At 41.4% G+C, this 14,375-nt stretch overlaps 1 protein-coding gene across 1 annotated transcript in view; it reads left to right on the top strand.

Moving 5' to 3' along the window:
- The first annotated feature begins 6,588 nt into the window (after positions 1 to 6,588).
- rapgef4a (Rap guanine nucleotide exchange factor 4a) overlaps positions 6,589 to 14,375 on the top strand; it is a 33,696-nt gene continuing 25,909 nt past the window's right edge. Inside the window, exons 1-4 of the mRNA XM_069662643.1 lie at positions 6,589 to 6,667; positions 8,671 to 8,813; positions 8,910 to 8,998; positions 9,239 to 9,385. Coding sequence (XP_069518744.1) covers positions 6,600 to 6,667; positions 8,671 to 8,813; positions 8,910 to 8,998; positions 9,239 to 9,385 — 447 coding nt within the window. The 5' untranslated portion in view covers positions 6,589 to 6,599. The remainder of the gene's footprint in view (positions 6,668 to 8,670; positions 8,814 to 8,909; positions 8,999 to 9,238; positions 9,386 to 14,375) is intronic.

Genomic DNA, 14,375 nt, shown 5'->3' with positions numbered 1-14,375 from the left:
ACAAAGGCACGTCAACATGCTTTATATGAGATATCAAGTATTTATACAAATAGTGTTCTAAAACGTATTTTTAGATATTTTTTCAAGTACATTCTTTTGTTTAAATCCAGTCTTATATCTTGTGAAAGTTCACGAGCATAATTGCTTTCACCATGAATGCCTCACTTGTGTTATTCCAGATTATGATGTGGGACTAGTGTCCCTTCTGAAGTCACAGCAGATGTGTTATGTGTGTGTTATGGCTAACAATTATTATGCTGCATATTACACAAAGATTAGGCTTCATTAAAGTAGGTCACACAGATTCTTTATCCTGCATACATTAGCTCTGGCTGTGCAAAGTAATTTGAGATGTAGTCTAATGATCTATGTCTGATTTTTAATTCATTATGGTTTCAAAGTGTATCACAGAACAGCAGAATAATCCAAATAGACCAAAAATAACTCAAGTCAAATTTTTTTTCACTTAACGCTCATATTTATAATCAGGTCCCTCCCCAGAGAACATTAAAGACCATGCAAGTTAACTCTTATTCTACAAAACGGACGTTTCCTGCAGTACATACAGTATGTGCCTGCTTGATTCTCAAAATAAAAGTCTCTCTTTTCATTGAGATCAGCAAAAAACATACTGAATGGAAGTGTGGGTAGATTTCCTTGGTGGCTAAGAACCTAGATTCCAAAAATACCATAAAATCCGACCAACCAAGGAAACAGAAGCCAGATCAAGTGGGAGAATATTCATTCATACATTTGAATATTTTCACAAGACGATCAGGCCGCTATTTTGACAGTCTTCATTACTTTACATGCATTTCTGATCTTGCACAAAAACAGAGCATATTGATGAATTTGTCCTATATTTTGAATATAGAGTCTTTATTATGAAACTAAACATAAGGAGAATTATGTAACAAAATGCAAAGAAGGGGAGTAATTATTGATCAATATGTCTGCAGCACGAGGCCTAAGCAGATGGTGATCTAACTAGAAGGCATTTTTTGTGCATGACCAATTTTTTTTTTCAGTTGCCTAAAGTGTAATCCCATCTACATTTTTAACTAGACAAAACATGAAATATTAAACCCTTGACGATTCAATTCCTCTTCTTGAGAGTATACCTTTTGCCTTCAAATATTATTTTTTCTGAATGCATATTTATTTGTCGTACTTGAGCCTGTCATATCAAAGTTGTAAATGAGTGTTTTGAAAGCATCAGAGAATCTCTGGGAGATGTTCACTCCTCAGGCATTTCCTTTGGAGTTATCTGCCCTCACATTCCAATTTGAGAGGTGGTTATCTGATATGTGAAGTTTTATATAGCTTTGTGCTACCCCTCACACAAACACACTGTAGTTTCACTCACATAAACTAGTACATAGTTTATATAAGGGTCTGTTTTTACACATATGGCTCTATTTGTTTTGTGTACGTTTATTGAACTTTTGATCCAATGGGAGTGAAAAATCTGAAACATCTCAATTATGGAGCACACTCTTTTAAACAGCATTTCGCCTGACTCTGGAATTTGCACTTTGCTCTTTCAAGTATGACTTATGTCTACAAAAACAAGTCTTACATCTCAATATACTCACCCTACAAGAAGAAACATTTTAGCAGAAGCTTGACCTTGAACATTCAGTATTTTACAGACTTCAACACCAGTCGTCACAAATATCTTTCCACATGCTCCCCGGTGTTTGAAATTCTGCTGTGTGCGCACATAAGGAGTGCATGTGTCCCCGTGTTTACCATTTCCAGCTTCCTGGATCATCTCCTAGCGACGCATTGGGCCTGAAAAGCCGTGTGCACACAGTCAGTGGGCTTTCTCCCAGAGGTAACATGGCAGGCCGCGGCCGAGCCAGTGGTCCCATAGCAACCCTTCAAACAACAAGGAATGAATTAGACAAACTGAATGGAAACAGGAGCAGGTGAGCAGCAGGTCAGAGGAGTCAGTGGAACCTTTGAGACAATGTCTAAAACTTAAGTCTCTACACCTGCTGGTTTTTGCTCTTGCTAAAAATGTTATGCTTAAGTATTGCTACTTTCATTGGGAGGATTTTCAGGGGTTGTTGGCACATTAACTTGGTATAGATACAACAGGAACCACCCCTTGCTGTTATTGCCATCTAACTGTCAAGAATACATCAAGATCTGTAGGGTTTAATGGCTTCTCTGAGAGGACAGGTTAGTGAACTGCAAGAAGTAATAACGAAATTGAGTGGCAAAGTCCTGCTTCTTCACACACTGTGATTTGTTGCCCTGTTGCTGATGTGAGTTGTTGGTATGCAGCGTTACAGGAATGTGTGTGTTTTGTGTTGTGCGTGCCCCAGCCTGAGCTCAGTGTTGCATCCCCACTGTTTATCTGAATAAGGGAGGGGGAGACTGAGTAATGGGAAGGGTTAATTCTGGTCATTCTGAGGGAAAAGATGAAGCAGTGCACCTTCAAAATAAGAGCCTGTTCTTTACTGACTACTGGAGCAGTATTTTGAGTTTATAATCTTAACTTAAACCTCTACTTTTTTTCAGATGCAAGACAGATGACTCATGCACACAATAGAAGTGTAGAGTATGAGTTAGAGTAAGTATGCATCACTGCTACAGGATTTTCACAATAAAGGCATGAAGCAAAATATTTCTTGGAAACTTCTGGAGATTTGGAGACTTTTTCCACACGCTAAGGAGCCCTAAATATTTCAGTGTCAGAATGAGGCCTTGGCTACTGCCCCGAAAGATTTTTTAAATTATAGTCAAGGCAGGATAATCCTCCCTTTTCATTCTGAATGGGACAATAAATCACATATTCCCTGATATCCTGAGAGAATGCTGCCATCTTGTGGAAGATAGAAGTACAGGAGTATTGGTTTCAAAAAAGGAAACATCAAGCAGCAGTAACCTGCGCCCACAGCTGCATAGCCTTCTAAGAACGTCAAAAAAGATTGATTTAGGTTTACTCTTTCTAAATCAGAGCCAGAATGCATCAAATGCTGGCAGAACAGTTAAAACCCAAAGCACTCCAAAATGTAAGATGTGCTTTGCTGATTCCAGCGTGGCTTAGAAACATCCGCTTAAACCATCACAAGCAACTACAGTATTTCATCTGTAGTTTATGTGATGTCTTTCAGACACAAAGGCACAATCAGAGCTCACCCCCCTGCTGTCACTCCCACGTTGAGTATTAAGTCTTTAAATAGAGAGCTGACACCACACAGCAACTAAAGAATTCAGTAATGGCACGTAGAGTGTTGCTTACAACAATGATTTTCATTTTAAATGGGAGAAAACAGGCCTATATTTTCAGTTATCATTACACCAGTTGCATTTTTATCTGTGTTTAACCTAATTCAGATGGTCCAAAAGCAAAACGAAACTAAAAAAAATTATACTAAACAAGCCTTTAAATCAAGCCTTCAAAATAAAAGCTTTTTCAATTTTTACTTTGGTCGCCGATTCATTAGTCCTCCAGGGCACATCATTTTTCTTTTTCCAGAAATGTGGTCCAATTATTTTGCATTCTTGGCTTTAGTTGGATTTTTCTTGTCAATAAACTCTCAGTCCAAAGTAATTAAAAGAAAAAGTAATGAAAGAAGAATGAAAACAGTTTCAGTCACAAGCTTGGTCATGACAGAAGGCATTGTGAAGCTGCACCGCTGAGTATCGTTACTTCTGTCTCTGTCGCAGTTTGTTGCCAAGGCAACTGAGAGAGACCAATGACCCTTTCATTATGTGGCCTCTTATTACAAAGCATCATTTTCTCTGGGCCATTATGGAAATGTTCCCACTTTGACGGAAGAAAAGCCGTCAGTTCCTACACAAAGTGGTGCAGAAGGCAGTCACAGTCAGTTATAAGCAGCCATTTAATTATATGGATTTATGCAGGGGTTGATGCTATTTTCTTGAGTGCCTGTATTCCCCATGAACTACCACGTGGATGCTTATGATGATAATGTGGATGTCATTCTATAGGCTATGAAGTTCACCATGTCCTCTGGCTTCCCTTTACAACAGCATGTTAATACCCTGCAGCAGAAGTCACTCACTGTGCTGACAGCTCAATTCAGGACACATGTACACATGTCCGCCTCCACGAAGCTGCCAGGTGCTTCATGGCCAATGTCATCGCAAGATGAAAGTTCTCCAACAACCACATTCAACAAGTTTTGAAAAGCAAACCTGCAGTCACGTTTTTTCGTGAGCTGTGGGAGTGAGATGCATTTAGGCGCTGATGAAAGCCACAATGGTCTGTATGTATGAGCAACTACTCAATGTGGGCTGCTTTTCACACTTTTAGGACAAACTGTTAAAAATCATTGTTATTATTTGAGAACTTGACCAAGTGGGACAAATTTACATCAGGGACATAAATAGCATGTTATTCACACCGCTATTCAAACATATTCTTTAAGCAATTTGATTTACACATGTTTACCTTTAGAATAAATCCGACCTGCATAAAGGTTTAATGAAATGTAGGTAGTTATATAAAGGTGTTATTATTTTTTTGCTCCCAAACTTAAAGGGCCAGTTTGCCGATTTTCAGCCTCAGTCCTATCATGCTATTATGGGGAGCTAATGCCATTATGGTAGGAAAAAAATACAGTTTCGCTCTGTGCCTTTGGAGGACGCTATCCGCTTCTCCAATGGGCCGTGGACAACCTCCACTAGACTACATAAAACGCGTTATCTGGTGGAGGCCAGGGAGCTTGTTAATCTACACTTCCTCAATCTAGGTCGCCCGCCCCCAATGTTATGTCTCGTTCAAAATCAACAGGTTTGAAATGTAGACTGCAGACCTGAAGATTTTTTAGACGATCCACCGGTATATTCTCGTGGTATTTCAGATTCTCTACCGCTCTGAGCCATTGCCTGCAGCGATCAATGTCCTTGACTGGAAAACTGTAGTATTTCACTCCAGCGTCTCTCGCAGGGCCGAGGTAGGGGCATAATGCACACTGGGTGTTGTAGGAATATAGAATGGGCAAAAACACAAGCTGTTTGTAGAACTTTCTCCACAGCTATGGCGCCAATTTCAAATACTGTTGCTTCTAACGATTACAGAGAACACTAGCTTTGACTGACAGTGGCTTTTTCCAGGGGCAAATTGCTCCTTTAACACTATAATTTTAAGGGAAGAAGGATTTACAGTTGTATTAGACTCCATTTATTAACAAGATACACCTACAAGCTAGAAACAAGCTTTTACTGTTAAAAATGTCATAAAACGGCCTCGTGAGATAGTGCTACTCTGGCAGTTGGCATATTGCCGTGTAATAGCCCCTAAAAACTCTTTGTAAGTATCATTTGGTGTTAAAATTGAAACCATCTCGAAATATCTTTGCTATTTTCTAGGCTCAGGTTGCAACGGCCAACATTTAAGGGCTTCCAGAGTAGATAGCGGTTAGCGTAAAGCAAATCCGGCCATCATTTTTTGTGCTGCATTGTTTACAATCCGACTAGCAGCAATTTATGAAACAAGAATGGAGCGAGAGTTGATAGAAGACGTCTCAAATCGGATATCAGCTGCACTTGCATACATGCATCTGTTTTTAGAGATTAATTAGAGTTAAATCGTTGTCAGGTGTCTGTGAAAGGGATTCAGGACTGCACTGGCAGATGTGTTCCGCCTCATTGCTTTCCACACGGAATGCTTTCCTGCATACAGCCAAATCCATCTGAAATGCTAGTGGATGGTACCTTAGGAGACAAATCAAAACCAGACCACACAAATCATGTCAGTTGGCTACCAATCTCGGATCCCATCGGACATAATCTGACGACGATATGATATGCTATCGGTTAGCATAAACGACTACCCGGTAAAGACTTCTTTTTCCGTGTAATGCATTGTTAACAGGAAAAGAAACCATATTTATTGTGATTTACTTGTAAACAAAGAATGCAAGCTTTGTCAGGTCTTTCCTCAAGAGGAAAAGAAAACTACTTTTAAAATGTTCGTTTGTTGTATGGAGGTCTGATGATCATTTCTGATGCATTCGAGAAAGTCGGGAAATCTGAACGACACAGCGTCAATTTGTCTAGAACAGATTGTTAGCTGAACTTACATGCAGATGTCTGTTTACAGAGATTAACAAGAAGCAAAATCTGATGGGAGCCGGGATGTTATTATGGTGCATTACGTTCCGCCTGCTTTTGCTCTCCACTGTTTTTCATGAATACGCCGCAGGCTGCTGATACGTGATTGGTCAATATTACTCGGACTACAAGTGCAGTACAAACGGAAACCAACCTTAATGTATTCATAAAGAGAACCAACTGAATGAGATTAATGAAATACAGGATAAAACTGATGCATTATTCAGCTCTGCGAAGTGAGTCACATTTACCTCAAACTAACTTAGCATCATGACTTTCACTGACTTCCCATTCATTGCAGCTCTGCCTCCAGCTACCTCTGATGTATTTCCTGTTGATGCTGCTCCTGCTCAGGTAAGCACTGAGCAGCAGCAGCAGCAACAGAGGGAGTATCGGCTGTCAGCAGTGTATGAGTGAAGGCTGATGAGGTGTTGCTGCTGGTCCATCCCTCTTTACCGCCGCAGCATCCTCATCAGCAGCAGCAGAGGTAGAAACTGCATCTCAAGATGGTAGCAGCGCACTCCTCTTCACATTCGTCGGAATCTACCGAGTGGATTATCTGTCTGGATAAAAGGTAATCCAATTTTATCCTGCCACTGCACCCACTAACGCTTTTTAGGCTTATGTGCAGGCGAGCAATGAAAAAATATGAACGCGATTTTGATGAATTTCAACAGAGATTGTTTCAGTGGTTGGATTAAAATATTTTATGTCGGCTAAGTAGTTTTAATTTCCCGACGGAATTAATTAAGACTTTATGGTTCAGAGGTTGACTAGGTGCATACTAAAAGGCGCCATGTGTAATGTTACTTTTTACATCAGGACATGGGTTCCTGTACAACAATATTTCTACTTAATACCCGGACAAACTCAATGAGCATATACGTATTGAAACTATAAGAAAAATAGCTAACTTTGGACCTGCGTCAAGGGTTTATTTACATCAGGCATCCCTGACACTATCTCTAAAATATACCAGCCAAATCTTTACTAACTTACTGTGATTATTACTTATATTCAGGAAAAATACTGTGATGATTCATACTTAAAACTGCCATACGTACTGCACGTGCACCTGTCGGACGAGACGTTAAACCACCAAACAGCTGCAAAAGACTGCTTTAAAAAGTGATAAATAACAATACACTTCCTAATTTTAGTGTTAATAGTTATTAATAGTCTTCAGAGAGGAGTACATTTGATTTGAGATATATATGAATCATCACTTTGCGTCACCACTGACAGGTGCACTGTTGCACAACTGCAATCTTCATGTCTGTCACCTACTGCAAAGAATTACAATGCGTGAGATTGTACACATGATATCCACAGTCATTGATTTTCTCCATTTTTTTTTTTCATTTGAGTATTTAAATGATCACACTTTAAACAGAAAGTGGACATAGTGCTTTAGGTGTTGTTGGAAATAGCCGAGGTGTAAACAGACTTGTCACTAAGGGGGGCCAAGTGACAGAGAAAGGGTCCAAAGTGCATCAGCAAAGTGACGCAGTGTGCCAGATGTGTTTGCACAGTAATATTCACTGGTTTGTCGTAGAGGCCACCTGTACAGCGCAAAGTATGACTCACCTTTTCCTATAGCAAATACCTGTAGCATGTACGCTTTAACTTCAGTTAATACAGAGCTTTAGGGATCACATATTAAACTACAGCACAGTGAATTAAAGAAATTGTTACATTAGGTTGATCTTTTGTAGTTTTCACCCTTTAACAAGCTGCCTCCTGATAAAAATGTTCTGTCCTATCTTTGACTCTAAATCAGCAACTTTTACATCTTGTTTTACTTGACTTGGTCTCTAAATAGACACCTTGGCTTTTAAACTCCCACTCATCCCTCGTCTGCCTTGTTGTTCTCTCTGTGCGGTGTGTGATAAAGTACATCGTGCTGAAGTAATGCAGGGCGGTTCGGGGGCATTAAAACATTAGATGTCCCTGCAGGTGCGATTATGCAGTCCAATCAGAGCTGAGATACTTTAATGGAACTACTGTGGGTTGAAAGGTTGCCGGGGAATACACCATGAAGAGAGAACATTTACTTGCACGCTGTTGCTCGGTGAAAACGCCTTTATTGTACCCAGTAAATCATTTTCAGTAAGCACTTGTTTGCCTCTGAATTATTGATACGGGTTGCTTTCACATTTTTAAAGGATGGACATGGATTCAAAGGTGATGTAAGCTACAGTACAGCCACCCACATGTTACATCAGAGGCTTCAGATTCACTGTAACAAAATTTGGGGGCAGTGCAATGCAGGCAGCAGAGGAGCACGAGGGATAAAACACACTGACACATCTGTGAGGGTGTGTGAACGTGATCAGCATAATAGGCCACTCCATTGTTTGAGCTCAGTGTCATAAACAACAATGTATAGAGTGTGAGCACTTTAACGTGAAATCAAACGACAGTGATCCAGAGGAACAAACTTGTGTCAGAGCTTCGGATGTTTTCAGACTTTCAGGCATCTGGTTGAATCAAACTCTGCAGCCTATTTAGATACCTTATGTCCATTTATTTTAGCAGTTACCTGTACACGCCCCACTTTTATTTCTATGCCTGCAGACCAGCCGAGCGCTCTGGGGAAGATGTCGACATAATCCTGGCACGTCTGAAAAATGTGAAGGCGTTCGAGAGGTTCCACCCCAGTCTGCTGCAGCAGATTTGCCTGTGTGGATTCTATGAGTGTTTGGAGAAAGGCATCACCTGTAAGTCCAAATACATGCTCATACTGTGTGTCTGGCATAAGAAACAGTTAGTGTGATATAGAGGGAAGTTTGTTTTTTAACTGTGCTTGTTTATAGTGTATCGCCAGGGAGACATTGGCACCAGCTGGTACGCCGTCCTGTCTGGTTCACTGGATGTTAAAGTTTCAGAGACATCAAATTATCAGGTATGACGTGTTTTTAAGCATTACATGATACCATTATCATTAAGCATTTTGCTTATTACATAAGGGGAGATTACTAAAGTGATTTCTTACAAGATGTGTATGTATCCATCTATGTGCAGTGTGTGTTCAGGTGATTGCCTCTAACCTTTCTGATCTGATCTCTCTCCTGAGAGTAAGGACGTTACATTTCAGAGGATTCAACCTGGATGTTTCATCCTTTCATCTCTGTTTCTGTTACAGGATGCCATTACGATTTGCACACTGGGGACCGGCACTGCATTCGGGGAGTCGATCCTGGATAACACCCCCCGACACGCCACCATTGTCACGCGGGAATTCAGCGAGCTCCTACGCATCGAGCAGAGGGAGTTCAGGTCTCTGTGGGATGTAAGTACCTCTGTCTGCTCCATCTGTACTTGAATCAGCCCACGGTAATTATCTGGCCAAATTGCAGTTTGTGACACATCGATTCAAATTAACTCAAGGTGGGTGATTATAAAAAGGAATCTGAAAAGGCTGCCATTTAAATATGTGGATGTTTTTTTGTCATTTCAAGGCTTACTTGGTTTCATTTTAAAAAGATGCATTTAACTTGAATTAATTATTTTTTCTGGAATTAAACTAGACATATATGAAACTCTCTGCCCACTAAAAATGTTTTCTTTTCTGGCAATTCAACTCATGTAGGAACAAGAAACAGGAAACCTAATTGAAGAATCACTCACATACCTGGTAAAATGTTGCTATCACCATCCTTAAAAGCTGCGTGGGTCTGCTTAAAAGCAGCCAGCATCTCTGCCCATCCATCCTTTAATTTTGACCTATTCAGAGGGCTGCTTTAAGCCAAGGAAATGCCACCTGTCTTACTTGCTGTGGTTGGAATCGAAATATTGAATGTTGAGACTGTGACGAATTGAGCTAAGCTCAAGCCAACGTGTAGGCGGTGTATAGTGTCATGTAGAGTTTGTGGAGGTGGGATCATGAATTTACTGTTGCCCCCCTGCAGGTTTACCATGAACTGCCCACTTATTACGCTCTAAACTTCTGCTTTCTGTGCAAGTTTGTGTGCAGGCATTTCACAAAGTGTTGCTGTCGTGAGGGTGTTGAAGGTTTGCACATTTTGACCACTAGATGGCGGCGCAGTGCCTTGGAGGAAGAGCTTCTCTCTAGTTCTGTATCTACAGATGTCTTCAGTGTATGCATTAATACAGTAACTCAACACAAGCACGAGTACAGATTGATTGTGAGTAGATTCTACAAAAAACTGCACTGTTAATAAGCAGTACATCAGCATGCTACTTGGTAGGCGTCATGCTGCGTGGTGGCCCCTCTCCTCTGCTGGAGTCACCGCTCTGGGCTGGTTTAGTGGGAGAGACAGCCCATTTCCTCTGGGACAGAAGGGCATAAGTGTCAGCGTACTGGCCAGCAGCAGCAGCAGCACTGGACATTTAACCCGGTCTGGATGTTTGCTGACCCTCCAGTGGAAGTACAACCAGGCTTCACATTTCACCTCTGCCCTGAGGCGACCTCTTCAGTAAGGTTTGTGAGCTTGTTTCAGAGATTTTAGGGCATCACGTTTGTTGTATTTTGTCTTTAGATCTCCACGGTCTTGATTGTTTTGTAATTAAATTAAACAGTGTAGTAGACTATATTAAGATGTTGTTTCGGCACATTTGGATCATATCTGACAAGGGTGCAACTTTATTTCTACAATCTAGGTATTAAGAAGCAACAACGCTCTTCATATCACCCATTTTAACTAGTGCAGTTGCAGTTTAAGTGCATATAACTCTTGTTCTTATGACCTACTGTCATCAAAAAGTTGTTTTGATTAGCGTTACTTCATTTCATTTATGGTCCTCCAGTGCACATACACTGACTAGACTTTATCAGTGTTGGAGGCATCATTTGTCCAGTTGACGTAGGGGCCACCTGTGTCCCCTAGTATGACTCACCTTTTCCTACCAAACACCTGTAGCATGCACTCTCTACCTTCACTATAACAGTTAATACAGAGCTTTAGGGATGCAGAAAGACGACCTCATATTTTTTAACAAACTACACAACAGGCTGCCTCCGGATGACAATTTTCTGTCCTGTCTTTGACTCTAAATCTGCAACTTTTTAAAGCTTGTTTTGACTTGATTTGGTCTCTAAATAGACACCTCGGCTTTTAAACTCCCACTCGTCCCTCGTCTGCCTTGTTGTTCTCTCAGTGCGGTGTGCAATAAAGTACATCGTGCTGAAATAATGCAGGGCGGTTCGGGGGCTTTAAAACATTAGATGTGCCTGCAGGTGCGATTATGCAGTCCAATAAGGACGAGCAGAAGCACCGAGACACTTTAATGGAACTACTGTGGGTAGAAAGGTTGCCGGGGAATACACCATGAAGAGAGGACATTTACTTGCACGCTGTTGCTCGGCGTTTGATAACTGCATGTAACTCTTGTTCTGATTCTTATTCTTGCATTGGTTAAATAATTTTTGATCCTGTGTTGTCTTTTCTGTCTGACAGTTTTATTGCCGACTGTCTCAAAAAAGTTGTTTTGATCATTGTTACTTTGCTTACTTTTATGGTTGTTCACTGTGAAGGAGTTTGACATCCATCTGTTGAGGGTAGAAGGTTTACAGAGATACATTATCTGTCCAGCAGTTCAAAAGGTGAACAATATCTACATACTCATATACATTACATATAACAAAACGTGTTTAAAGGTTTGTATCAGTTTCAGACAGACATACAGCTTCTCCAAATGAGGCATTCACTCTGTTTGCCCTTAGTGCCTCCATCTGTACTTCATCCCAAACCGATGCCAACCTCAGCATGAGCATCGACACACAGTCCCTCTGTAAGATGTGCTGAGCTGGTCGGCCAAACTGTGACTGAAGAGTGAAAGCTCACATAATCACCCAGCTGACAGATAATCATTACACCAGCTCCCGGCATCTTACAATTTGTTGTTCGCACAACAGTTTCACCAATTTATTCTGTCTGGTAATGATGCTCATTTTCCTCCCAGTATTACCGCAATGCAGGGAAACAGCTTATGTTGTATCTTGTTACTGGTGGCATCGCTTCAGACTTTGCCTCCAACTTCCCTCTGTGCCTTCCTGCTGTTTGAATAAATGAAGTTCAGCGACTTCACACAGGTTTTATTAAAGCTAAAGGACCTTTTGTGTCGCATGTAAAGCCTTAAGCTGCATGAGATCAGCGCTCTTACCGCTTTAGATTCTCCAACCAATGATTGATGCCAGCTGATAAGGGGGGATTACAAGGGGAGGGATGTGATAGGAAAGGTACCGTCTACCTTGCTTTAAGCTGAAGCGACCTGAAACAAAGTTACGCACCTCCTTCCCCTCCTCCCACATGGATCTGTCCTCCTGCAGAACGCCTGTGGCACAACACTGCCCTAATGAACCAATGGATACTGTTATTTATTCATGACTGTCAATTATGTAGTCCATATATTTGTCAAGTTCTCCTAAAATCTTTATGGAGTTCAGTGAATTTGAGGATGCCTGTGTTATAGAGCTATAGAGAGCTCATGTCTTCTCCGTCCCTGTTTCATGCATGTGACTGTGCAGCGTGACACGCACACAGGCTGAACTCTCTGCATAAATGAGCGTCTATACGCACCGCTAAAGCACGCAACTTTGATATTTATTTTCTCATACTGCTGACTGCTACAAGCGCCGGGATCAGGCAGCCGTGTGCTGTTTGTTTAACAGAGCAGACATGAGCCGAGCTCAGCACACACGAGCACGCTGACCCGGGCTTAGATGGCCTGATCATCAATTTACTCTTCCCTTTGTGTCCTGCTTCCGATGGGCAGCGCGATTGTGAAAACACTTTTTTGCTTTTAGGGGTCATTACGCAGCTCTCTTACAGTCACGCCAGCACTGCATGTGGCCTGCACGGAACTGCTTTCATTACAGGGCAGCTGTGACATCTTGGCTCAAATGTTGCAAATTACACATCTTAGCTTTTATAAGCATAAGCTGGATGTATTTTTCATGCATGTTTAGGCTCCGGGCGTATCTGTCGGCTGCTGAGCGGAGAGACTGGGTGAGGGAAGAAGGGGGGTTTGGTATCATCAGTCCATAGGAGAAGCCTGTTGGGGAGGCAGTGCAGAGAGCTGATGAACAGGAAGTGGCAGGGATGCAGCGTGCCCTCTGGTGTCTGATGATCGGGTGCAGGGGGATGGGGTGGAAAAGAGGCCACATGGATCCTCTGGGGGTTCAGCATCGAAATATTACGCCCCGTCCAGGGTCAGAGTCCATCCAAGTGCTCAGTGGATATGTGCAAAGACAGAGCAGGAAGATTATGTTAAAACATTAGTTGTATTTCCTGTGCTCACAGAAACATTACATCACCAGAAGCATGTGCTAATAAAACATGACTTGTATATAATCCATAGATCAAAGGGTATCTTATGATTTAATATGTATGTATGAGTTAAATCAAGCGTAAACTCACATAATACCAACACATTTCTGCAGTGCAGGATAACATGTCTAGTAAGGGAGAACAATGCTGATCTTAAGTCATTCAGCTGGAACAAAACCAGTTTCCTTTGCCGTGTTAACGTGCGTTTGCACGTGTGAAAAGTGTTTTTGTCTTTCTGCTCAGCTGAACTTATATCTCGGGTTCGAACCGCAGCATGGATGAGCAGACTAAACCGAATTCAAACAACAAAAGTAAATCAATTTCACATTTCAAATCAAATTTGTTACTGGAAGGAAATTGGAATCTGTTTTCTCTCCAGTGCCTCTGCTCGTCTCCGTGCAGCATAAAGACGTCCTAAATGTATTTTATGCATGCCTGTTTAATGCAAACCTTTATTGCAGCAAATGTAGGATGATCCAACGTCAAAACTTTTCCCATCACATACATTACCGAAAAAAATGTAGCTTTGCTGTTTTGGTCCGTTTGGTCAGTCGGGGTGTGAAGCGACACATTTACATGGGGATTCAGTGACACGCATCTGCACCTGCTCGACCTTTGTTCCAGCCACATCTCTCTGTTTCTAAGTTACAACCGTCCCCCTGCTTTATCTTCTAGTTTATTGAATCCGAGAGATGTCTGCTTACTCACATATCATCTTTCTTTATCTGATAAATTAAATAATACAGAGGAAAGAACAAAACCAATAAAAGAAGGTAAATAAAACTATACAAAAAAATTCCCTTTGGAAACAAATGAAAAAAACACAGTAAAATGTGCTTTTTTGCAGGCGGCTGGTGCCTAGCTGTTATTGGGCGAGAGGCGGGGTACAACCTGGACTGGCTGCCAGTCAATCACAGGGCTGACACATAGAGACAAACAACCATTCAGGCTCACACTCACACCTACGGGCAGTTTCAGAGTTACCAATGA

Source organism: Semicossyphus pulcher, unplaced genomic scaffold (assembly GCF_022749685.1).
Source record: "Semicossyphus pulcher isolate SPU_LCO1_2020_fin unplaced genomic scaffold, fSemPul1.0.p SCAF_15, whole genome shotgun sequence".
Lineage (NCBI taxonomy): Eukaryota > Metazoa > Chordata > Actinopteri > Labriformes > Labridae > Semicossyphus > Semicossyphus pulcher.
This window is presented reverse-complemented; position numbering and strand designations above follow the sequence as displayed.